The sequence below is a fragment of the Podarcis muralis genome, chromosome 4, assembly GCF_964188315.1.
Source record: "Podarcis muralis chromosome 4, rPodMur119.hap1.1, whole genome shotgun sequence".
NCBI lineage: Eukaryota > Metazoa > Chordata > Lepidosauria > Squamata > Lacertidae > Podarcis > Podarcis muralis.
The window spans coordinates 77,594,510-77,618,296 of NC_135658.1; the positions used below are offsets into that span (position 1 = coordinate 77,594,510).

The following is a 23,787-nucleotide window of genomic DNA, read 5'->3' on the forward strand; positions in this document are numbered from 1 at the left end:
CAATTGGTAGCTTAATTTATCGCACCTCAAATGCAAAATAAATAGCTCAGATTATTTCTTCCAGTGAGTAACAGCTTGACTTTGTCAGCACTGAATTCAGTAACTGAGTTGATCCATCTACAAACTGGTTTTAAATTCTTCCTGGTGTTCCTCACCACTTTGGTATCAATCTCAAAAAAAAATTGTCCTTTTGCAGGCATAAAGTTTTGGGGTTTTAAAACCGGCCTCTTTTTTAGGGGGTTAAATATAGAAACCATAAATTCATTACAAAACATTTAAAGTTATTAAGGTGGTATCTTCTTTTACAAAAAAGAGAGAGAGTTTTCATGATGTTCATGATTTCAAATGTTCAGCCATCGAAGTGGCACAATCCTTCCATGCAGTTGCATCATCACAGTTTTCAGATGTTAAATTGGTTTTTTTGAAGGCTCTCTGTATTCTCCCTTCAATAGCAAGTTTCTATCTGAGATGTGAAGGGACGCGGGTGGCGCTGTGGGTAAAAGCCTCAGCGCCTAGGACTTGCCGATTGCATGGTCGGCGGTTCGAATCCCCGCGGCGGGGTGCGCTCCCGTTGCTCAGTCCCAGCGCCTGCCAACCTAGCAGTTTGAAAGCACCCTCGGGTGCAAGTAGATAAATAGGGACCGCTTTATAGCGGGAAGGTAAACGGCGTTTCCATGTGCGGCTCTGGCTTGCCAGAGCAGCTTCGTCACGCTGGCCACGTGACCCGGAAGTGTCTGCGGACAGTGCTGGCTCCCGGCCTATAGAGTGAGATGAGCGCACAACCCTAGAGTCTGTCAAGACTGGTCCGTACGGGCAGGGGTACCTTTACCTTTATCTGAGATGTGGGGATGTTTTCAAACCTATAAACTCCCCACCTGACAGTGGAGTTTGTTCCAGCCTGAAGGGACATGGGAAGTTGTCTTATTATTACCCTTCACTAGTTTTTCTCTGCCTGTTGTTTCATTTGCTTGTTTGTTTTGGAACATAGACAGATAGACAAAAAAAGAGCTAGTGCGGTTACCTCTGGCTTGATTTACAGTTGCTTTGTGATGGATGGCAGTCTTCCGCTAGCTGTTGGTGATTCTGAGAGATGGTTTTGGAGAGGGAGGTACATCCTTGCGTCAGCTTTCAGACTGGTTGGCAAGGTGCTGGCTTAGTTTCAAAGAAAAAAGCCATTGCTCCTGTTATTATATACAAATCTATTTCTTTAGCATTTGAACCTGTTCTTCTGATGCAGTGATCCCTTCTTTGACTGTTGCTGAAACAAAGGTGGAGTCTTTAAGAAAATAAGTTTGCAGACAGGCCTCCAATAGTGGCAAGAGGGAGGCTTATTCCTATGCATGGGTTGTTTTCTGTTTGTGAACTGATGTCGTATAGCTTAATTCACTTTACTATACCCATATCTTTTTCATCTTTATGCTCTTCTTCTTTTCTTGCTTCAGAATTTTACCAGTGTCAAACAGCTAGGACAGGCATGGCCAAAATTGGCTCCCCAGCTGTTTTGGGACTACAGTTCCCATCGTCCCTGACCATTGGTCCTGTTAGGTAGGGATGATGGGAATTGTAGTCCCAAAACAGCTGGAGGGCCAAGTTTGGCCATGCCTGAGCTAGGTGTTCTCACTGGACGTCCACAAGAAAATTATACAGCGAATAAACCACCATTATGCCTTCTGCTCACAACTTTAGCAGAGCCTTTACGATTTTGTGTAATCCAGAGTCAGTTGTCACGAGAAGCGACGTTGAATGCTACTGCAATGTGATATTTTAGCTTGGAAGTAAATCAGCAACTATGCTGCCAAACATTTGCTATCTTGTTTTTGTGTCCTTCCGCATACATGTGTCGTCATTAATTTTCATTTCATTTCTATACCACTTAATATTTTTACGAATAAATCTCAAAGCAGCTTATAAAGCATTAAAACATCAGATGAAACAACACAGAATAAAACATTAGTGAAGAAAGTCAAGTATGACATTGCAGTTAGTGATATGCATACTGCAAGCCATAGTTTGGACTGTAACTAACCATGGGTTTGCTTGGAGCCAGAGAGGTCCCACTTTCTTAACCTTTTGTCATGTGGACTGTGTTTTTCATATAGGGCCCTCCTACTTTCCTCCCACATTTTGAGCACTGGGGGTCTGTCTCATGTATGCTGAGCATCTCTTTGACCAAATATCTGCAGAGATCTAGTATCCTTGTGAAATGTATTTTGCTTCATAAGGTGGAATCACGAGCTGCACATTTTTATCATTTCAGGAATGTGAAATATATTTTCATTTAGCAAACGATCCAGGATTTATGCTGGATTGTAATAATATCTAATCCTCTAAAAACGTCTTAGTTTCCTTCTGGCATGTGCCTGTCACAGAAGTGAGATTGACAGGCAACTTCTTTGTACACCAATATATTCCCCCCCCCCCCCCCGGTTGGGCCGTTCCTTCGAATTTGCTGAGTTTGTCTTGGAGCATAATGGATAAAACAATACAAATGCTTTAAGGGGGCTGTAAAAATAAAGCATGTTGGGGTCATAATAAAAGAATTGTGCTTTGGCTCTGTTTCAAACAGGAATAATAATTCAAAGGACTTTAACGCTGGGTAGTTTCATACAATCTTTCTGTACAAGAAATTGGGAGTATAAGAATGTCCCAAAATAAATACATGTTGACAATTCTGGGGTACCTTTTTTGGACTCTGGATTTGGAGCCCAACAACTGAATTAGACAGATTAATATACCAGCACGATAAATGAAATAGTATTTGGTAATTGGATGCCTGTCTTTTCCCAAGGAAATTGCCTGTGTGGGCAACTTTTTACAATGTAGCTGCTGGCTTGAATGAGAGTACCTTCTAGTTGTATTTTTTGTCCATTGACTGTCTTTCCTGTTGTCCCTCTTAAAAGTATTGTAAATTAATTTGATTATATTCTCCTTGATCTTTATTTAATTGCTCATAATAGTATTTAATGGTATTGTTGATTTTTCAGATATAGCCTGTTCATTTGTCTTCATGTGAAAAGGAAATCACTCTGCCCTCTGTGTCTAGTAGGTGCATTTCAGTCTTTAAAGTTGTGTGGTAGGATACTACTATAGAGTGGCACAGAGGCTGCAGTCCTTTTATAAAATGGCCTTCCCTCATCTCACACGAACAGTGACAGCTGAAAGAAGCAGAAGAAAATCAAACTCATGGTTTGTAAGTCCGTGTTTTGGAAGTGTTCCTCTCAGTATATGAAATGTAGCAGTACCGCAGCTTCCTGGTTATCTTGATGAGTTTCCCTTACCACAATCTGAAATGCCTCCCTTAGCAGGGCTACTCGCTGTGTTGATGCGAATACCACAGAACTCCCTTCCTCTGCCTAGGCCACCAACATAACTTGGGCCATTTATTTTTGTCTTAAGAATCCTGAGGTAACTAAAATTTTGCTCTGAGAAGGATAAACAGTGAGTTTTGGAATCACGGGTGTTAGGAGCTTATCTTCAAATTAGCGGCGTTGGGGTTTTCAGGAATTCTGAGCACTCAGTTTGACGAAACAGCACCAAAAGGAAGCTGCTCTGAATGTTAAGTCTTTCTCAAGCTCCCTCCCACAGCAATTTGTATCAAAAAATCAATTTACTGGACAAATTTGCTTCCTTACATTACTTGTGAAAATGAGAAATGAAATGTTGTTTTTCTTCTTCTGTGAATTAAGATGAAGCCGACCTCTTTGCATTCCTCAGAAGTGATGATCTACCAATTTCCAAAAAGATCTAACCCTCTTGGTTTTACTTAATGGGTGCAAAGTGAATTTTACAAGGAAAATGGGCATTGTATTGCATTGCAAAATGACACAAAAGCAGCAATGTTGCTGTATAATGGCATGTATATAATTTATAGCAGTTATTGCAATGATAGCACTGTTGCACAATACAGGGGTACCTCAGGTTAAGAACTTAATTTGTTCTGGGGGTCCGTTCGTAACCTGAAACTGTTCTTAACCTGAGGTACCACTGTAGCTCATGGGGCCTCCCGCTGCCGCCATGCGATTTCTGTTCTCATCCTGAGGTAAAGTTCTTAACCCGAGGTACTATTTCTGGGTTAGCGGAGTCTGTAACCTGAAGCGTCTGTAACCCGAGGTACCACTGTATAGAATCGTAGGATCTTAGAATTGGGAGGGATCCTGAGGGTCATCTAGTTCAATCCCCTGCAATGCAAGAATCTCAGCTGAAACATCCACGACAGATGGCCATCCAACCTCTGCTGAAAAACCTCCAAGGAAGGAGAGTCCGCCACCTTCTGAGGGGAGACCATTCCACTGTCTTACAGCTCTTTCCATCAGAAAGTTCTTCTTGATGTTCAGTCAGAATCTCCTTTCCTATAACTTGAAGCCATTGATTCAGGTCCTGTCCTCCAGAAAAGCTTGCTCCATTTTCCATATGGCAGCCCTTTATATACTTGAAAATGGCTACCATATGAGTAATTGCTGTATGCAACTTGATTAAATGTCTGATAACGTCGTAAGGCTTACAGAAATGTCTACATACCTTCCAGAAGCAGTGACAGATATTGGGGAACCACCAGAAACAAATGGAATACTGGGGAGTGCTGACCCAACTTGTTTTGGTGTACAAGAAATCCTGAAACAAACTTATTTTCTCAAAATGCATAAATTTGATCACTTGGAATACACCTTTTTCTACTGTTGCAAACTTAGAGTGAGGATGCCATGGGTTTATTGAGCATGCCCAAGTTGAACAGGGCAAGTATCTTCTCGATATGTGTCCGTTTTCATAAACTCGTCAACACAGAATCTTGAAATCAATACAGAATCCAGAATTTACTTGAAGAAATTATCGTGTGTGTGTGTGTGTGTGTGTGTGTGTGTGTGTGTGTAAAATAACATCCTGCTTCATGGCTCCAAAATCCCCTAAAAATAGTTTACAAAAGAAATAAATAAAGCCACACTCATGTCTTGTGCTAGGACAGAAATTCCATACTGGCTATAGAGAGCCTGGATTATTCAGGAAGCATTTCCTGCCTTCGCCGTCATCATCGTTCCCTGGTCTCGTACCACGCTGCACTTCTCATCAAAATCCTTTGAGACGAGGGAGCAGCTGGAGCTAATTCCAGCCTATGGCAGGAAGTCTTCCCTTGTTCCCTTTACAAATCTAGGAACTTGCAGTCAACAGCTGTAGCTCCTCCCTGGCCAGAAGGCAATACCATATTGTGAACTTGCTAGAGTTTACTTTGAATTTCTTGGATGTTTGTCTGGAGAAATGCGTACCTGAAAATTTGTGTTTGCTAACTCACAGGTGTTTGTTTTAGGCTGCTCAGGACTTAGCTAATCTTTTTTTGTCACAGGTAGGTAGCTGTGTTGGTCTGCCGTAGTCGAAACAAAATTAAAAAAAACCCATCCCAGTAGCACCTTAGAGACCAACTAAGTTAGTTATTGGTATGAGCTTTCATGTACATGCACACTTCTTCATTTTCTTGTCAGCTCACCGTTTTTAAACGGTGTAGGTGGGACCTGCAGCAAAATCTTGCAGGCCAAAGTCCCGCTCAGCCCACAGTTGGTTTGAAAAAGGATTAGCCAATGGTCTTTTTTGTTTCCCAAGACAGACGGATGCCAACAACAGTGCAAAGGAGATGGACCTTTGAGGGCTGAGGAAGAGTTTGCGTCTTTCAAAGGCAATTCAGTTGAGAAACCACAGACTTTTAGTAATAAATGGAATAGTTATGGAGTATGCCTCATAGGCATAGGCCCAAGACAAGCTTATAAATGCCTCCAGTGATCATTTGTTTCTGCTTTTCGGAGAAGGGGAACATGGCATGTTGGTTAATTGCGCCCAGAACGAAGGTGAGTTGGGAGGGAAACCAGTTCACATTACATTAAAGGACATTAGTGCTTGGGAAGGCTTAACTGATAGTTCCCACTGTTTCAGAAGTGTATCTATCAGGCAGCCCTCAAAAGCCTTCTCCTTGAAGATGAATGTGCTACTGACTAATGACATATTTCACCAGCTAAGGCTGAGGAGGTTGTTTAATTAAAACAGAGTAGGTAGCACACATTACATCAAACATTTATTTTAGCTCTGAAGCTTGTGAAATGCGTGGTAATAGATTCATGCAGGAATGCACTTAAAGGGGATTAATGACTTCTGTTAAGCGGGCGATTATTCATTTTCATTTAAATGCATTGCTCAGAGAGGTCTATAAATTAAAAAGAAAATGGCTAAGGAAACAAGGAATTCCACAATTGATCCATCCCTTTGCGCCTGTGACTTAGAAAGTTTCATCCAAATACATTATTTTATCTCATTATGAAAACATTTACAGCCTTTTGTGAGTTGGCAGAATCTCAACTGATTTTCTTCCTTTTTTAAAATGCACAACTTGAAGGTGTGCATCAACAGAAGTATACCGCCCAGATCAAGGGAAGTAATAGTAACTCTATTCGCCATGGTCAGGCCCCCACCTGAAGTACTGTGTCCAGTTCTGGGTGCCACAGTTTATAAAGGATATTGACAAGCTTGGAACGTGTACAGAGGAGGATCTGACTCTTCATGGGGGAAGAGGTGGAATTCATTGTACACATTGATCAAGTGTTGCTGTCTCTTGATTATGACCCAAAGCCACAGTTGGCTGGTATGTGCAAACCACCTGATTCCTCCCCACTCTGCTCTTTTCAAGATAGAATGGAAGGCTGCAGTTCTGTGAATTACTTAAGCTTGTCCACTTGCCAAGAGATGATTGTTCAATTAAAAAGATTGCATACTTTGCATACCTGAAAAGAGGGCAGGCAGAGAGAGTCCCAAACCCTGCCAGAGAATATCTGGGATTATATAACCTATAATATATGTGTATAAAAAAAGCAGGATTCCTTCGTTTTAAAAGTCCACAGTGTCTTTTAAAGTCTCAGATATTTGGCTTGCATTTTATAAAATTTGGGATACTGTTCAACACTAAGCCACAGTAGTTGTCAAAAACAATACTGCAATAACAATTCAGTTGTAGTATTAATTCATAAATTCCTTGCAATTCTTTTAACACGTTCCAGCTGCAAATTTAGCAAACTACATCATTAAAAAAAAAAGTATTGGATGGTCTCTGGTGAACTGCCCTGGGATCTTCAAATGAAGGGCAGTATACAAATTTAATTTACTACTACAACAACGTCATCGTCCTCATCCTGATCAACAACAACATTATTGCTGGGCCATACACATTTGAGTTGGAAGTGCATTTGGATTCTACTTTATTTGATGAGTTATTTGACGCACTGCGCTAGCAAGAAGATCTATGAAAGGCTTGTGGAATGCTAGAGAAAAAAGAGCTAATAGAAGAAGCCAGTGCTTCTAACCTCTCCACAGGTGAGTCTTTTTCTTATTATAGGGCGTGGTGGAGGCACCAATCTCTTACGCGTCATAGTTTCTCCTTTCAGACCACTGGTTGATCATAAAAAAAAAATACATATTCTGCCTTTCTGTCAGTAATGTTGACATTCAAGGCAGCTAATAGTTTATAGGTTTCAGCAGCCTTAGCTCAGACATTCCATAACTGACTCGACTAAGGCCTCCCAGATAAAATGTTGGTGTGCAATAAATGTGGGTGGTCTTTCGCTAAAGTACCTCTGGGATTCTTGTTTTTTAAGGGAATTTGCTTCTCTTCCCTCCCCTCAAGCACTTAAAAGTGGTGTTCTGTTGCTTGGAAACAAGGGTTCTTCCACCAGGTATGATGACATCCATCATGGCAGGGAGTGTTCATATGGAATGTGGCTGTGCAGTTGTCATGGGCATATATTGGCTAGTGCCTGTTGTGACGCTGGTGAGTCTCAGCTTCCCTCAGCTCTCGTCTGTGTCCTAATTTCGGAGATGTTTTATTGTATATATTTTTACCTTTTCAGGACTCTGCAAGGTTGTAGTACTGAAGCGTGTAATCGTCCAGCTATGCAGATGCTTGGAAGCTGGAATAGTGTCATTGCTACATGCATGATCCAAGTCACACCCACGTCAACTCTTAACGCCAGTCACAAACTTGCTAGGTGGCTTTTAAGCAAGGCTCTATTCTCCTGGCTTTACCCCCTATCTGAAATAGGAAGACTGGCCTATTTTAGACAGCTGTTGTAAGGATTGTTGCATAAATGTGTGCGAAGGGCTTTGAACACTCAAGAAACTTAGGACTTCGTAAATTGTGCCATTGACCTCTCATCACACCTCTTAAAAATGTGTTCTTAAGCTCTGTCCCCAGCCCCGAAGCACAAATCTTGTCTATCTTCCTGCACAAGCAATAAGGCTATCCCTCCCTCGTGCATCGCACCTCCAGCTCCGGATCAGAGCTATTGCTAGTAAAGCACTAAAAAAATTGAAATCCTCTACAGTATTGCTTTTGTCTGGAAAGCTTTTAAATCTGAAATCCTCTGAAGACTGTGGATCTTTCCCTGCACCCTCTGCTATAGCTTAGTCCGGACGATATTCCAAGGTAGCCCATAAATATTTTGTTGGGCTGTTTTCACGTATTGAGTTTTTGATGGAAAATTGTATAATTTTATTAGGACACTGAATCTTCTCTCTCTTTCGCCTCTCCGCCTCTCCCTCCCCTCTTTTTCATGCAGCATCCGGAATGCATGACTTCATCTGCTTTATTAATTTGGACCTTGGGAACGCTGGCTTTCCATCAGAGCTTACTAAAATGTGCTGAGCAAACACCATTGCAAGTCAGGCTATACTGAAGCTTAGATTTACAGCCGCCTTATATGCAAGTAAGCTTCCTACTAGCGTCCTTTTTTTAATGAGATCATCTTTAATGATACAGCCTCATCTTCTTTTACTAATTGGATTAGGCACAGAGGGCGTCGTTAAGGCACAAATAAATACTTTTAAACAACAGACCTTTTTTTTGTAACCTTCCAGGGCTGTGCACTGCAGAAGCTCGTTTCCCCCCTCTTTTTAAATTGCAGATGCATAGCCATTAACTCTGACAGTAATCGTTTCTGTCCTTGGATGTCATTCAACTCGGATCCCCGGGAGATTTAGCAGCAAGTTCTATGCAGAGAGAAAAGCAGATGCCTCTTTAGTCAACATTGGCTTCGCCCTCCCCTCCACTGACTTAACTGCAGGGGCTTTATAGATGGCATTCTTTCAGTAGATCATCATTGCTGTATATCTAACACATGTGCCCTTGAATAGTCAGAGGGGAATAGGGCTCTCTCTCTCTCTCTCTCTCTCTCTCTCTCTCTCTCTCTGTGTGTGTGTGTGTGTGTGTGTGTGTGTGTGTATTTAGACAGAATTCAATGTCTTTAATTCCGTAAAGATTTCTGAGTCTTGTAATTGGGGCCTTTTTTCAGCCGGAACTTGCTGGAACTCAGTTCCGGCACCTCTCAGGTGGGCACCATTGCCATTCTAAGAGAACAAAGGAAGCGTTCATTGCGTTCTTTTTCTAGAAAAATAGCACTGCTTGTAATGTCTATTACATGAGATTGAATATACAGTCATACCTCAGGTTACAGATGCTTCAAGTTGCGAGATTTCGGGTTGCGCATAGCGCCAAACCCGGAAATACTGGAACGGGTTACTTCCGGGTTTCGGCACTTGCGCGTGCGCAGAAACATCAAATTGCGACCCGCGCGTGCATAGACACAGTGCTGCCGGTTGCAGACGCTGCTGGTTGCAAACGTGCTTCCTGTACGGATCGCGTTCGCAACCCAAGCGTCCACTGTATTCAGTTTGCTGTAGGGAGAGCGATAGCCGTACAAGAGGAACAAGTTCCAACTTTGTAATAAACAGAACACAGTCATCAGTAACATAGATCAGTAAAACGCAATGATAAGGGGGTGGGGACTGCAGTCTTGGGATGCTAAGTTTGCCAGCTTTGTTAAAACGGGCACGACCTTTCACTAATTTGTAAGAAGGTGGTATAAACAAAGCAAACACGGATAAGCTCTACCATCCCACAGCGGTTTGATTTTCTGGTTAAGAAGAGGTAGTAACAGTTTGTTCCCTTTACATTCATTATTAGAAAGAGTGTAATTAGTGGGTGAGATAGTGTGGTGAATCCTGCACCAGTCGTGCTCCTCATGTACCAGGGATGGGGAACGTGTGGCCCTTGTTGGACTCCAACTCCCATGACTACTTATCAGAGCTGATAGGAACTGTAGTACAGCAACATCTGCAGGGCCACAGGTCCCTCATCCATGATACTTACCCAGTACCTATCCAAAGAACAGGGCAACTAGTACTGCACACGAAATATATATAAAAATAAAAAAATTGTCCAGTAGCACCTTTGAGACCAGCTAAGTTTGTTCTTGGTATAAGCTTTCGTGTGCATGCACTGAATCTAGTGCTGCACATAGAAGCTTTGAGCTGGTCTTTCTTGGGTGCCATTTTTGAAAGCAAAGCCTATTTCAAAGCAATTTGTGACTAGCGCTGCTCAGTAAGAGAGTGCAGCTGGGATTTGGTGGGAAGGAATCCCAACAGACATGCCAAAAACTATGAGCGTACGTAATGTTAACTCTTTGAACTTAATTTCTAAGGGAATCTGTTCTAATGAGACTTAAATTGAGTTTTAGGGTCCCTTCCAGCCTTGTACTTTTATAGCTGTTTGCGTTCAGAGTATGTGTAAGAGGAGGATTGCCTCTTAAAAAAGGAAAAAAGATGGGCAGGCTGCCTTCTTTTGTTAAGTAAATAGCTTGGTATGTTCCTATTTGCTGGGAGAGTTGGCCTCTGCCTCACTAAAAAGATGGCCCATTACAGGTGATTTGTTGCCATAGGAGCTAATGATTCTTCTGGAAAGGAGTGTGTCTTTCTTACTCTCTCCCCTGAGTAAAGGAGATGTCATCAAGGTGTCTGTGGGTGAAACAAAACAAAAGGAACTGATGGTTCTTGGAACTGGGATGGAAATGACCCAGTAGTTTGCTTTGCTCTCTGTGCAAAATCCAAAGCTCCCTCTAGAATGGGGTAGCAGCTTCTAATGGAGTGTTAATACTGTGAGCCTTCCATCTTATGCCCAGCCTGTGTGTGTGTGTGTGTAATTCTTACATTATGGTCCTTGGCCTCCAAAGACCTTCATTTCAGGAGAACCAAACCCAAGGCCAGCACCTAAATGATATCAAGCGTCAGACTGGCCACAATAAGGAAATTTTGTCCATGGTATGACTATTTCCCACCTTCCCATTTCGATTCTCTGGCACCCTATCTGCATAACCTAGCAATTCCAAAATATAGACGCGCTTTTACCCTTGCAAGATTGAATGTATTGCCCTCGGCTGTACTTGAGGGACGATTCCAACAGGTCCACACGAAAAACACTTATGTCCCTGTGGAGATGGCAGCACTGAATCAGTGGCGCATGCCCTTCTGGCTTGCGCTCTTTATAAAGAGTTGAGGAATGAGATTATCACCCCTCTTTTATTGTCCATTCCGGGTCGCCCAACCTCTGCCACAATGTCTTTTCTCGTGGCAGATCAAGAGGAGCAGATGACAGCAAAGGTTGCAAGGTTTTTAGCTGGGGCAATCAGAATAAGGTCCACTATTTGACTGCTGATTCAAGACCTTAAACTGTGTTTTATATAATCGACTTTTTATATCTGTTCTGTGTACAGTCATACCTCATGTTACGTCCGCTTCATGTTACATTCTTTCAGGTTATGTCCCGCAGCGACCCTTTCCGAGTACTGGAAAGGGTTACTTCCTGGTTTCGCCGCTCGTGGATGCGCAGAAGCGCAAAAATGACATCATGCACATGTGCAGAAGTGGTGAATCGCAACATGAGCATGCGCAGACGTGCCGCTGTGGGTTGCACTCTTTCCATGTTGCGAACGGGCCTCCAGAACGGATCCCGTTTGCAACCAGAGGTACCACTGTATATTGCAATGTTCATTTGTTGCTATGGTCAATAGCTGACTCAAATAAAGTTCATTCATTCACCCAAGGTGTGTGCTAGGTGTCTGTGGGTTCAGTGTATCCTGCTGAACAGCAGCCTGAATGGGGGAGAAGGTGGAGCGACTCCACCTGCAGCTGATCAGCCTTCAAGGACACAGAGGAGAGAGGACTCTGATGAAAACCAGCTGGCTTCAGCCTTCTCAAGCAGAGCAGCAGTCAGGTGCTGGTAATTACAGTTGTAAGTTCCAGGCCCTAGCTTGCTGTTTCCTGCTAGTCTTGAGCCCTGATTCCATGGTCATTCGATTCCCTGACCCCTGGACTGTCTGGGATTGCCTTTCGCTCGGCCCTAGGACTGGACCTGACTTCAGATTCTGCCTCTGCCTCCAGGCAAGTACACCTCCAAGACTCTTCTGGTTGCTTGGCCTCCCACTTCACTGAGCTCTGCATGTTGTTGTTCAGCAACCTGACAGTGGTACTCACAACTCTATGGCTGGGAGCACTTAACAGTATTGTAAGGGCTTTGTGTATTTTATTGTGTTTGTATTTTTTAATTGTGTTGGTGGGAGCTATGTGAAGTGCTGGAAGTTCGCAGCACCCAAAATCAAATACTTACATGAGAAATATATTAAGCAGGTAAAATATTTAAATTCATTTGTATCAGTATCAAATGTTCAGCAGCTGATGCAACTTTTGACCTGGAAATTTCCCCAGCATAACTCAATTACCTGAATGAATTGAGCTACTAATTTTTTTTGCCCAACTTCCTGATGTCTATAGAGCTCTGTCTTATAGTACAAATATTATAATTTTAAAGAAGTGGTGTGAAATAGGGAGTGCTTAGAAGGCCAGGCCAGTTATTGTTTCACAAAGGGTAGTGTTTGCTCAAGAACTACCATCAAGATCAAACACAAATTGGTCTTCTGCTGCCCTTGAGATGCTGAAATTCATGAGATACTGCCTGCTTTGTAATAGAGTATTTTTCACCGAAGACCAGGACAACTGCAATCATACTTTTTCCTTTGCAATTATCAAAAACTTCAAATTAAGCATATGAATAGGTATAAATAAGCATATTATCTCCTAATATATACATATTGAATGCAACGTTTCCTAATAATCAGTTTTACAAAGCAATTTTGCCTAATACAATGTGGTTTTGGATATTTATTTTCACTAATAAATGCATTTATTTGCACTTTTTACCCTAGTATATGCAGGTTCTTGCACATTTCTTAGCTGGAGATCTGTGCTACAAAATTTGGGGAAGTGTGGATTTTGAAGGACAGCTGTGTTTTGGTTTGCATTTTGTATTGGAAGTGCAAATTCTGTAAGTTTGCCTTTAAATTGCAAGCTGAATCAAATTTCCAGTGATCCCATTTTTTAAAAAAACACTCCCATCTTTCTAGTTATTATTATTCTGTACTTCTCTAATATTTAGAGAGGCTTTTTTCTTTAAGAGCAAGAAGTGAAACAACCATAGAACTGTATCCTGCCCTGAAAAATGTCAAGTACCTATTGCAACAGAGCCATTTATTACTGTCCATTCACATCCTTGATTTCATCAATAGAAACCTAATGTTGAACCATCATCAGTCGTTCTTGGACTAAGTCCAGGCTTTTGATCAGATGCTGTAAATCATTACAGAACCTCAGAAGTCAAGCCTATGTTCACCAGCTGTATGCTCCTTAAGTATCGGAAACATTCAAATTCAGATAAAGTGCAGATCAAACTCGAGCAAACTCAAATAATCTGCTGGCTGCTACTGAAAATCCCTCCTCCTTCGATGCAAGTTCATACATGAAGGTAGACCTCCCCTGCTGGGATTAATCAAGCTCCCCCCCCCCCCCCCTTTTTGCAGTGATTTGATTAATCCCTGTAAATTATTTCACAGCCTTTAAAAAAATAAAAATCTGCACACTATTTTCAGTGTGATGAATAGAACTACGATAACTGTTAGAAACGCTAAAAGCTTAGATGGCACCTTACAAAGAATGACTGTTCAAATAGTCTTATTTAGCTGCACTGGAAATTCGTTGCCAAAAGGAAGAGGAGGAGGGGTGAGGGGAAGGGAGGCTCAGATGTGTTTACAAAGGTCAAAAGATATTTTTTTTTCCTGAAGTTAGGCCAGCTCTTACATGAGCAATTGAAACTGACTTGGTTTATGCAGAGCCACTTCTGAATAGGTCTTTAATGAAATATTGTACTAAAGCAAGGACAAATTATACAGGCAATAAATTATTCCTTGTGGCCTAATGCTAGCTTGAGTTCACCATATTTAACCAGGAGATCAACATATTGTTGTGTTTGTGATGGTGGTGGTTTAGTATGGATTGAGCAAATGCTTAGCATTAAATAAACTGAGGGGTTGAACTCTCAATTTATTAAGATCACGGCGTTCTTAGGGTGGGAAAGATCTCTTTTTGAGGTGCTTAACCATTGAATTTAACATTTAATTAGACTTTGTTGTCCTCCCTTCATGCCTACATTAAACACATATTATTTTTCCCCTTTGATGAGCGCTATCTTGATTGTGTAATGATCTCTCAATGGGGTTAGTTGAAATATTCAGACTTATAACCGTTCTCGTTCATTTTCTAATGAGTAGAAGGGTGACCTGGCATTTATAGGCAAGTCAAGAAGGTCCTTCTGAGATCAAAGCTCTTCAGCCTTTCTCAGATAGTGTTTACCAGATGCGGTTCTGCAAGTGTTTCACCTTAGAGAGTGGGAGAGGGCAAATATTCTGGTCTCCAAACAGTTATTTGAGAATTGGTGTTTATAAACCAGCTTGGGTCTTTGAAATTTCTGCCCCTTCAGTTTTCCTTGTGAGCTGTAGAGTGTTGAGGGTCCTATGGTGGATTTTCTGGGAGGCATCAAATTGATGCTATTTTTAAGGGGAAATGTTGATGGTTAAACCAGCATAAGTTGGTGTTGGCATGCATAAAATTTGATTGAAGAACTTTGGGCATCAAAACAGACAGTGTGAAATTAAATTATGGGCACCTGTTTATGTAAAAATGGTCATGTCTATTAGCCCTGCCTTGTTGCGGTCTGTGTAGACCACAAGTCAGCATCTGTTTGGAGGGCTTCATGGTTTCTGAACTTTCTGAACTTTTGCCCAGTCAGTGATGTGGACATGCAAACATGCAGGCACACAATCTTTCAAGCTGAGACACAAGCGGCTAAGGTGCTTAAGAGACAGCTCAGCTGAAGCCTCTGTTGTTGGACTCCAAATCCCATCAGCTCCAGCCTACATAGATAATGGACAGGGATGGAGGGCTACACAGGTTTCCCATTCCTGTTCTAGAGTGTTTTGGATGTCTCTCTTGTTTGCAAATGAGTCTCAGTGGCAGGGGGAGGCGGGAAGTGCGGGAATACAGCCTGACCCACCCTTTCACCTCTTTCTATAGCAGATATCAGCAGGCAACCTTGCCTGCTGATATCTGCTATAAAAAGAGGTGAAAGCACCTGCTTTGCAGCGTGGGCATGTTGACTGCTATCCAGCACTTGCTACATTTACAGTATAAGGTAAAGGGACCCCTGACCATTAGGCAAGGCATTGCACACAAACTTGCACAAATAAAACCACACTTTTTTGTGTGAGGTTAAGCATGCATCCAGAATCCTGCTTTGTTGTTGGACAGGGGCAGTGCTTGATGCAGTTGTAATGAAAGAAGAGTTAAGTGGGGGAAAGTTGCCTTCCTCTGTGCTCCAAAAGCAGCTGTCAGGATTTAAATGCAAACATTTGCATGTAGCATGTAATTCAGCATGAAAAATGCCCTTATTGTCTACAACATAATGCTTTTTTAAAGCCTAATTTCGGAGTGGGGGCAGACCTTGTGGATGCCAGGACAATCCTCTGATTGAAATAGGAACGTCCTGCGAAAAAGCGGGACAGTCCGAAATCTAATCAGAAACTGGGGATAGTTTCTGTAAATCTGGGACTGTCCCTGGAAAACTGGGACATCTGGAGGGTCTACAATCATATGGAGAGTACGGAGCTACAGTGGTACCTTGGGTTAAGAACTTAATTCGTTCTGGAGGTCCGTTCTTAACCTGATACTGTTCTTAACCTGAGGTACCACTTTAGGTAATGGGGCCTCCCACTGCTGCCGTGCCACCAGAGCACGATTTCTGTTCACATCCTGAAGCAAAGTTCTTAACCCGAGGTACTATTTCTGGGTTAGCGGAGTCTGTAACCTGAAGCGTCTGTAACTCGAGGTACCACTGTATAGCTAAACTGAGATTTGAAAGTGGGGTCTGTGATCTCTGAATTACAATTCTGAGCACACCGTTAAAAGAGAGCACAAAGAAAGGATTTGTTGGCAAAAACACTGAGAGCTAAGTGGAACAGCGAAAGCAGTGGTAAATACTTTTGCTGACGGAGAAGTATCAGGAAGTGGAGCGAGGCACCTGAGCGATTTCACATAGCTGCTTCAGGCTCTGGCCCCGTTTGGAGGAATCAGGGACACAGACAGCTCTTTCATGTGCGGCAGCGAGCGAGCGAGGCTGTCACAAGAGCACCAGGCATTGAATAAAACAATGTAGAACAGCCGCACACACTTATGGCTTTATAATCCACCAAGAGCTTTGTTCAGCGGGCCACAGAGAGGCCGCGCGTTTACTTGGAAGCAGGGCCGAAAATAATGAGTGCATGGGGAGGAAGGGACAGCAAGGCCAGTTTTCCTTTTCTGAATAGCAGTCTCTCTATTACACAAGCGCTTGGGCTATTGTTAGAAGGAAAATAGGCAAGAGGAAATGGATGTATTTCATATTTTGCAGCTTTAGCTGGCCAAACGTTTAAGCCAAAACAAAAGGCCTGCTGCCCCAGCCCCCAGCCCAAATCTTCTGTATGGCAGTAGTCTCTTAAGACAACTGAGATCCTTTTTTCCATTGTTGGCATTAGAGATAAATCCATCTTAGACAGAGATCTGTATGTGGTCTGTGCACTCATAACCACCAAAAGTTAAATTATTGTTTAAGGCCAGGTGTGGGGAGCCTTTGATGCTCCGGATGTTGCTGAACTACAACTCCCATCATTCCTTAGCCATTGGTCAGACTTGCCAAGGCTGCTGGGAGTTTTAAAGTTCAGCCAACATCTGGAGGGCCAAAGGTTCCCGACACCTGCTTTACACACACCCAAAAAATTGTTTTTTACAACCTGAATATTCCACCTATTGTTATTTTGATCTCACACAAACATATGAAGCATCCAGTAAAATGATTTCTAAACAACTGATCATTCACCATGCTTTTCTGCTCTTTGTTTAACTTCATAGTTTACCATGGCAGGTCATTCCAGCAGGGTTTTGTGCTGTGCCACCAGCTGCGCCTTAAAGTCCCTTCATTTCAAGAGAGGTGTGGGGAAAGGGGGCTTTGCCCTGTGAGAAACATACATCTAAGCCAGGGATCAGCAAGGTTTACCTCGCCTGGGCCGGTTCACTCCAGCAGAATCCCTCCATGGGCTGGATTGCATGCGTGCTTGCAATTTCCATCGTCTGCATCTGAGCAATGCAATTTCCGGCGCCACAGAAGTGAGTCCCCGTGCCGCACTGTGCTGGTTTAGCGTGGCTCGGTTCGGGGGCGACTTGTGGGCTGGTTAAATGACCCCCCTGGGCCCCTGATCTAAGCTGCTCTTGGCCAGGGAGTTGGAAGGGTATGGAATGGGGTAAAGGTAAAGGGACCCCTGACCATTAGGTCCAGTCGCGGATGACTCTGGGGTTGCGGCACTCATCTCACTTTACTGGCCGAGGGAGCCGGCATACAGCTTCCGGGTCATGTGGCCATCATGACTAAGCTGCTTCTGGCGAACCAGAACAGCGCACAGAAATGCCATTTACCTTCCCACCGGAGCAGTACCTATTTATCTACTTGCACTTTGACGTGCTTTCAAACTGCTGGGTTGGCAGGAACAGGGACTGAGCAACAGGAGCTCACCCCATCGCGGGGATTCGAACCGCCAACCTTGTTATCATCCAGCCCTGGCTCTGTGGTTTAGACCACAGCACCACCCATGTCCCATGGAATGGAGTATTACTATATAAATTATAGTAATATAGTGAAGCGCTTCTTGATGCCGTGAGCCACATAGTTTTACTACTGGGTGGCTCTGTGAACCCAACAATAACTTAAAACTCAACCCCATATGAACTGGAACACCTAAGGGTGCATTATATTAGATATGTGGAGGTGCTTAATTAGCCTTTTCTGGCTCCTGGCAGTTGATGTCTTGGTGCCGGAACCAGAATCTTCCCTCCCAAATGGGAGGAAAGAAGGAGCTGCTGATGGGCTCAGGGAACTGGCTGATGAAAAAGATGTCAGCACAGAGAAACAGACCTTTCTTTGATTTGCTTCCCTTATGCATACAAATGTAGGTGCTGCTGCTCCAGAACACTTAAGTATGATTCATCATTTCCATAAACAAGCTTTTATGGGAGAGGACATTCTTATTCTGGAAATGCAAGAGGAGGTGGGGAATCTGCCACATATCCCCTCCCCCCCCCCTAAGTCAGCTTGCCCTGCTTAAATTGTACGCTTCAGGTAAGTGACTCGTGAACATGTGGTAGTAAATGAGTTTGGTTTTTTGCGCTGGTGCTTTTTGAAATGTGTCCTTTCAAAAGCTGACCCATTGTGGTGACCACAAAGCTGCTGTTCACAGTATCCTCCCACAAAGTAACTCAAGGTGCATCAACCAGTGGCAGAGGAAGGGGGTGCAGGCTGCCCCAGCTGTCATCACGGGGGGGGGGGCAGTGAAAAATGCGTTTTTTAAAAAAAATTGGGCTCATGAAACTTTTTAGGAGTGACGTGGTGACTTAGGCGCCTGCAGGTTCTGCGCTGCCTGAAACGGCAGTGTGGGGCTTATGTCTGCCTACTGCCTCTCCCTCAGCCACCCTACTGCTGAGGAGGAGGCGGCAGAGAAGCTCCAAGCGTCGGAGAGGCTCGCCCCACCCCACAGGCAGACCGCCCCGCCCCCAGCTGCAGGACACGCCCCCGCACCAGGTACCCGAGCGGCTAGCTACGCCACTGGCATCAACACAGTCTGGCCCTGTCAGGGGCTGAACAGATGCGTACCATATTTTTCGCTCTATAAGACACACTTTTTCCCTCCTAAAAATTAAGGGGTGCGTCTTATGGAGCAAATGCAGGCTGCGCAGCTATCCCAGAAGCCAGAACAGCAAGAGGGATTGCTGCTTTCGTTGTGCAGCAATCCCTCTTGCTGTTCTGACTTTGCTTTGCTGGAGAGGCGCTGCACAGAGAGGGAGAGATTTTTCTTGTTCTCCTCTAAAACTAGGTGCGTCTTATAGAGTGAAAAATATGGTACTTTCCCTTACGCACTGCAGTGCTCTCCCTAAGCATGTTGCTGTGCAATTATCTGTCAAGCCTGGGTTTTTTTTAGAAAGTAACTCTTTCCCCTCTTCATGGTGTGGAGCTGAACTTAGTCAACCCAAGTTCACAGAAAGTAGAGGATTAGCATTGTTAGACAGCAGCTTGTAAAAGATTCCCCATGTTTTCAGCAGGAATGAGAAGCTGAAGGCATGTTTGGGGTATGAACAGGACCAGAAACAAAGGGCCCACGTAAAAGCCAGCTTAAGATCCTGTTTAGTATCAGGCTTGCAACGTCTTGAAGTCAAGATCGCAGTGCAGCCCCTGTCCTGCCTAGGGCTTCCTGGTGCTATAATACAGCACGTTTTTTAGTAATCAAAAGTCAAACGAAAAGAAGAAAAATAACTTTAGCTGCCTCCAAATTCCGTTTCATTGAAGTAGGAATGTTTCCCCTCACTTTTATTAGCTATTATGTCCAAACTGGCTCCACATTTTCCATAAGGGAAGTCACTTTTTTCCTATTAAATTGAACAGTACCCATTCACAGTTCTTGGCCTTTTCTACTCTCAAAGTCACAATTTGTTAAAGTGCAGGACAGACACCTCCACTGTGATAACTAGAGGGGTAACTGCCAAAACAAAATAAAAACCCAAATAGTGATAGACAAAATCATCTGAAAATGAATTTTGTTTATTTTAAAATATTTGCTTTTGTGAGCAAAAAAAAATGTATTTTGCTCCCTTTGGTCTTTGGTTGCTAGAATATTTGCACAAGCTTCAAATAATTTTCCCTGTAGAATTCGCATCCTGTTGCTGCTTATTCTCCTCCTGAAATGAACACCATATAAATGGCATCCAGGAACAATAATGATCTCTTCAGGCATAAGGAAAGCAGCATGAATAATGCTACTAAATAAATTACACATGGACAAAAAATGGCTTTACTCAGGGTAAGGCCCCATTGACAAACTGAGACTTGCATCTGAGTAAACCAGGGGTCAGCAAACTTTTTCATCAGGGGGCCAGTCCACTGTCCCTCAGACTTTGTGGGGGGCCAGACTATATATAATTTGGGGGGGGGGAATGAAAGACTTCCTATGCCCCACAAATAACCCAGAGATGCATTTTAAATAAAAGGACACATTCTACTCATGCAAAAACACACTGATTCCTGGACCGTCCACGGGCTGGACTGAGAAGGCGATTGGGCTAGATCCGGCACCCGGGCCTTAGTTTGCCTACCCATGAAGTAAACCTTCATGGGTTTGGCCTTGAGTTTTTCATAGGATTAAATTCACTATTTTCTCTTTGAGCGTCTGGGCTTTGACCTGTATCTCAATACTGTGCAAGCAGAGTTCTGCTTGTGCAAAAGGACTTTCCTCTCTTCTACTCTCCCTGTGCCCCCGATCTTCTCCAGAGGGTTCCGCAAACCTCTGGAGAATATTTTGAGAGTGCTTGGCAGGCTGCAGGAGAAGAGAGGGGAGTTGCGCAGAACAGCAGCACTGGATACAACCTTTACTCTTGAATGTGGAAATTAGGGGTGTACCATTGAAGCAGTTTCATTATTGGTATTTATGCCTTGGTTGAGTATACAATAAAAGTTTTTTCCCAAAGCTGCACCCTGTTTTGGAAATAGCTGCTACGACATAGCCATGTAGCCTTGACAGTCCTCTGTCTGCTAACAACTGTTTACAGTGCTGGAAAATGGTTTCTGGCATTATGACCAGAGTTGTAGAATATGGAACAGATGAAGATAAATGTGAGAGCCAGGCAGTAACACATACTCGGCAGATGTGTGCAGAAAGTAATGGTGTGGTGGCAACGAGAGCTTCAGATGTGTCACAGTTAATTCATCTTCAAACCAGATTGTAGCGCTCCAAATGTTTTGAGCAGCGTGGAAGGGAAAGTAACAATCTTGCTCTGCCCCCAGAGTACAAGTGCATCAGAAATTTTGCAGATTGTGTCTGGAAAGGTTAAAGAAGTTACTTTAAACAAAAATAAAGATTATCAGGTTTTGTCGCTCGAGCTTTCACGGGACAGCAGACTGTTACAGAATCATAACATATTTTGAAAATATAATCACTCTGTATATTATTTTTCTCCAATCTAGCAGCAACAGTAGAGTTAAAATGTTACTGTTGTATACCTGAGCCTCTATACAATTAAAAAAACACACAGTAAGCACTCAGCTTAAGAGTTTTAAAGCGGCACAGAGTGCCTTCCATCAGCTTGGGATGGTGGCCCTATTGTGCCCCTATGTTGCCTATGTTCTGGGAGCCTCTAGATTACAGCAATGTGTTATACATAGGGCTGCCTCTGATGAGTGTTCAGAAGCTTCAGCTGGCACAAAATTCAGTGGCCAGGTTGCTCACGGGGCAAGACGGTTTGAGCATATTGCACTAATCCTGGCCCCCCTTCACTGGCTGCCAGTTAGTTTCTGGGCCCAATTCAAATGTGTTTGTGGGAGGTGAGGGGGTATTGATTTATTAATTTTTAAATGTGTTTTTATCTTGTATTTTTATGTTGTGAACTGACCTGAGATCTATGAATGAAGGGCGGCATACAAATTTAATAAATAAAAATTAAAGTATGTAAACAAAAACAAAAATACTTCATAAAAGGAGAAAGCACTGGAAAAAACCCCATCCTATTTTAGCAAGTAAACTGACCCAGGCACTTGAGGAAGAATAAATACTTCAAAGCAGATAGTCTTGCATAAAACATAACAGAAGAAAAGAGAAATGAACAAATAAACAGAGGCTACCTGGATAGGCAGAGCGGCCACCAAGACCACATAACACTGGTCTTAAAAGATCTACATTGGCTCCCAGTACGTTTCCAATCCAAGCACAATTCAAAGTGTTGGTGCTGACCTTTAAAGCCCTAAACAGCCTCGGTCCTGTATACCTGAAGGAGCATCTCCACCCCCATCATTCTGCCCGGACACTGAGGTCCAGCACCGAGGGCCTTCTGGCGGTTCTCTCATTGTGAGAAGCAAAGCTACAGGGAACCAGGCACAGGGCCTTCTCGGTAGTGGCGTCCGCCCTGTGGAACACCCTCCCACCAGATGTCAAAGAGAACAGCAACTACCAGACTTTTAGAAGACATCTGAAGGCAGCCCTGTTTAGGGAAGCTTTTAATGTTTGATACATTACTGTATTTTAATATTTTGTTGGAAGCCACCCAGAGGGTCTGGGGAAGCCCAGCCAGATGGGCAGGGTATAAATAATAATAATAATAATAATAATAATAATAATAATAATAATAATAATAATATAATAAGCCAAACCCCCATGATGTTGGAGGAATAGCAGAAGCATCACCCTGTTGGCACCAACCCTGCCCCTTCTGCCCCCTGGAAGTATTCAGGAAAAACCACTGGAATGAGTCAGCAAAAAAGCTGAGCCGGCCTAGTATCAACCAGATCATGAGTTGGTTTCAGTGCATGATGGTTTTGGGCTGAGTCATTCTCTCCCTGCCCCTGCCTTCCACTGCAGCTGCTATGAGCAGGTGAGCTGCAGATGTGGTGGCTGCCTTGTCACTCCACAAAGACACCCAAGTGGGAATGGGGTTTGGCTTGCCTCCTCGATCCTCAGGCTGTGCATGCCTTTGCAGGTGGGAGCAGAACTCAATCTGCAGCCAAATCCCATTTCTTTGCAACTCCCATCCCTGAGGTTTTGCAGCCCGCTATTCAGCTGGAGGGTTTCTTTTCACTTAAGAATAAAATGGCTCTTTAAGCAGCTTTCACCCAGCACAACTTATAAAAAGCGGTGCTTGCTCCGATTATTGGTTTTCAAGCTTGTGATGGGTGAAGCTACTTATAGTCCACTTTGCTCTCGGTGTTAGGTGATGAGGCAGCTTCTAAGCCACTTGAAGGAAAATCATTTACCAGAGACCCTAGCAGGATGAGTGGGCACAGAACAGCAAGGGCAAAAGTATTCTGCCATTCCACCTTTAGTTCCCCGAAAAACTCTAAAATCTGGCTTCCGCCTCATCTCTGTTGATGTTGTCTCAACCTACAAAACCACACAAAGAAGACATTCATCACTTCTGTGTGTTTGTCTAAGTGAAGGAGCCATAGAAATGTCTGCTGGTTTTAAGTTATTGGTCCAGAAGCTGTGAAGTACTGTTGGGTAAACAGGAATGCAAAGAAGCAAAGGGAGCAGGCCAATACTAATGGAGAGTCTAAGAAAACAGGAAGAACATAACTTTCCCTGTTAGCTAGCTCAGTCACTGGGTACAGAGCATAATGAATATAGATGTTATTTGTGAACCGTACGCAAGGCAGGATGGGGGTGGGGAGATATGCAGAACAAATAGCAGCCTTAGTTTCTGACGAAGAGTAAAGTTTTGAGTAAACAGGTGCATGTAATATCAAGCAAAAGATCTCAGTGGTGGTTTCTTTTACAGTGTTATGCTAATCATCTTTCCATTGGGTGACAAAATTCTTCTAAAAGAACAAAGATAGAAATGACTTGGAGGAAACATCAAAGTTGCAGTTCTTCTTCCAAAAGGCCAAAGATTGGAGTGGGTTGTGTGTATCTCTTAGTTTTGTTGTTGTTGTCGTCCAAACTAGCACTTCTTTACAACTTACTGCAAACAATATTACAAGTG

The 23,787-nt window shown here is 43.2% G+C and overlaps 1 protein-coding gene across 2 annotated transcripts in view; it reads left to right on the forward strand.

Annotated features, from left to right (window-relative positions):
- The first annotated feature begins 8,711 nt into the window (after positions 1-8,711).
- Positions 8,712-23,787, forward strand: part of ECRG4 (ECRG4 augurin precursor) — a 35,455-nt gene continuing 20,379 nt past the window's right edge. The window contains exon 1 of one of the 2 annotated variants that reach the window (XM_028727971.2): positions 8,712-8,732. In XM_028727971.2, coding sequence (XP_028583804.2) covers positions 8,727-8,732 — 6 coding nt within the window. In that variant the 5' untranslated portion in view covers positions 8,712-8,726. Of the gene's footprint in view, positions 8,733-23,628; positions 23,701-23,787 lie in introns of those variants that run through there. The other variant, XM_028727972.2, reaches the window with a different exon arrangement.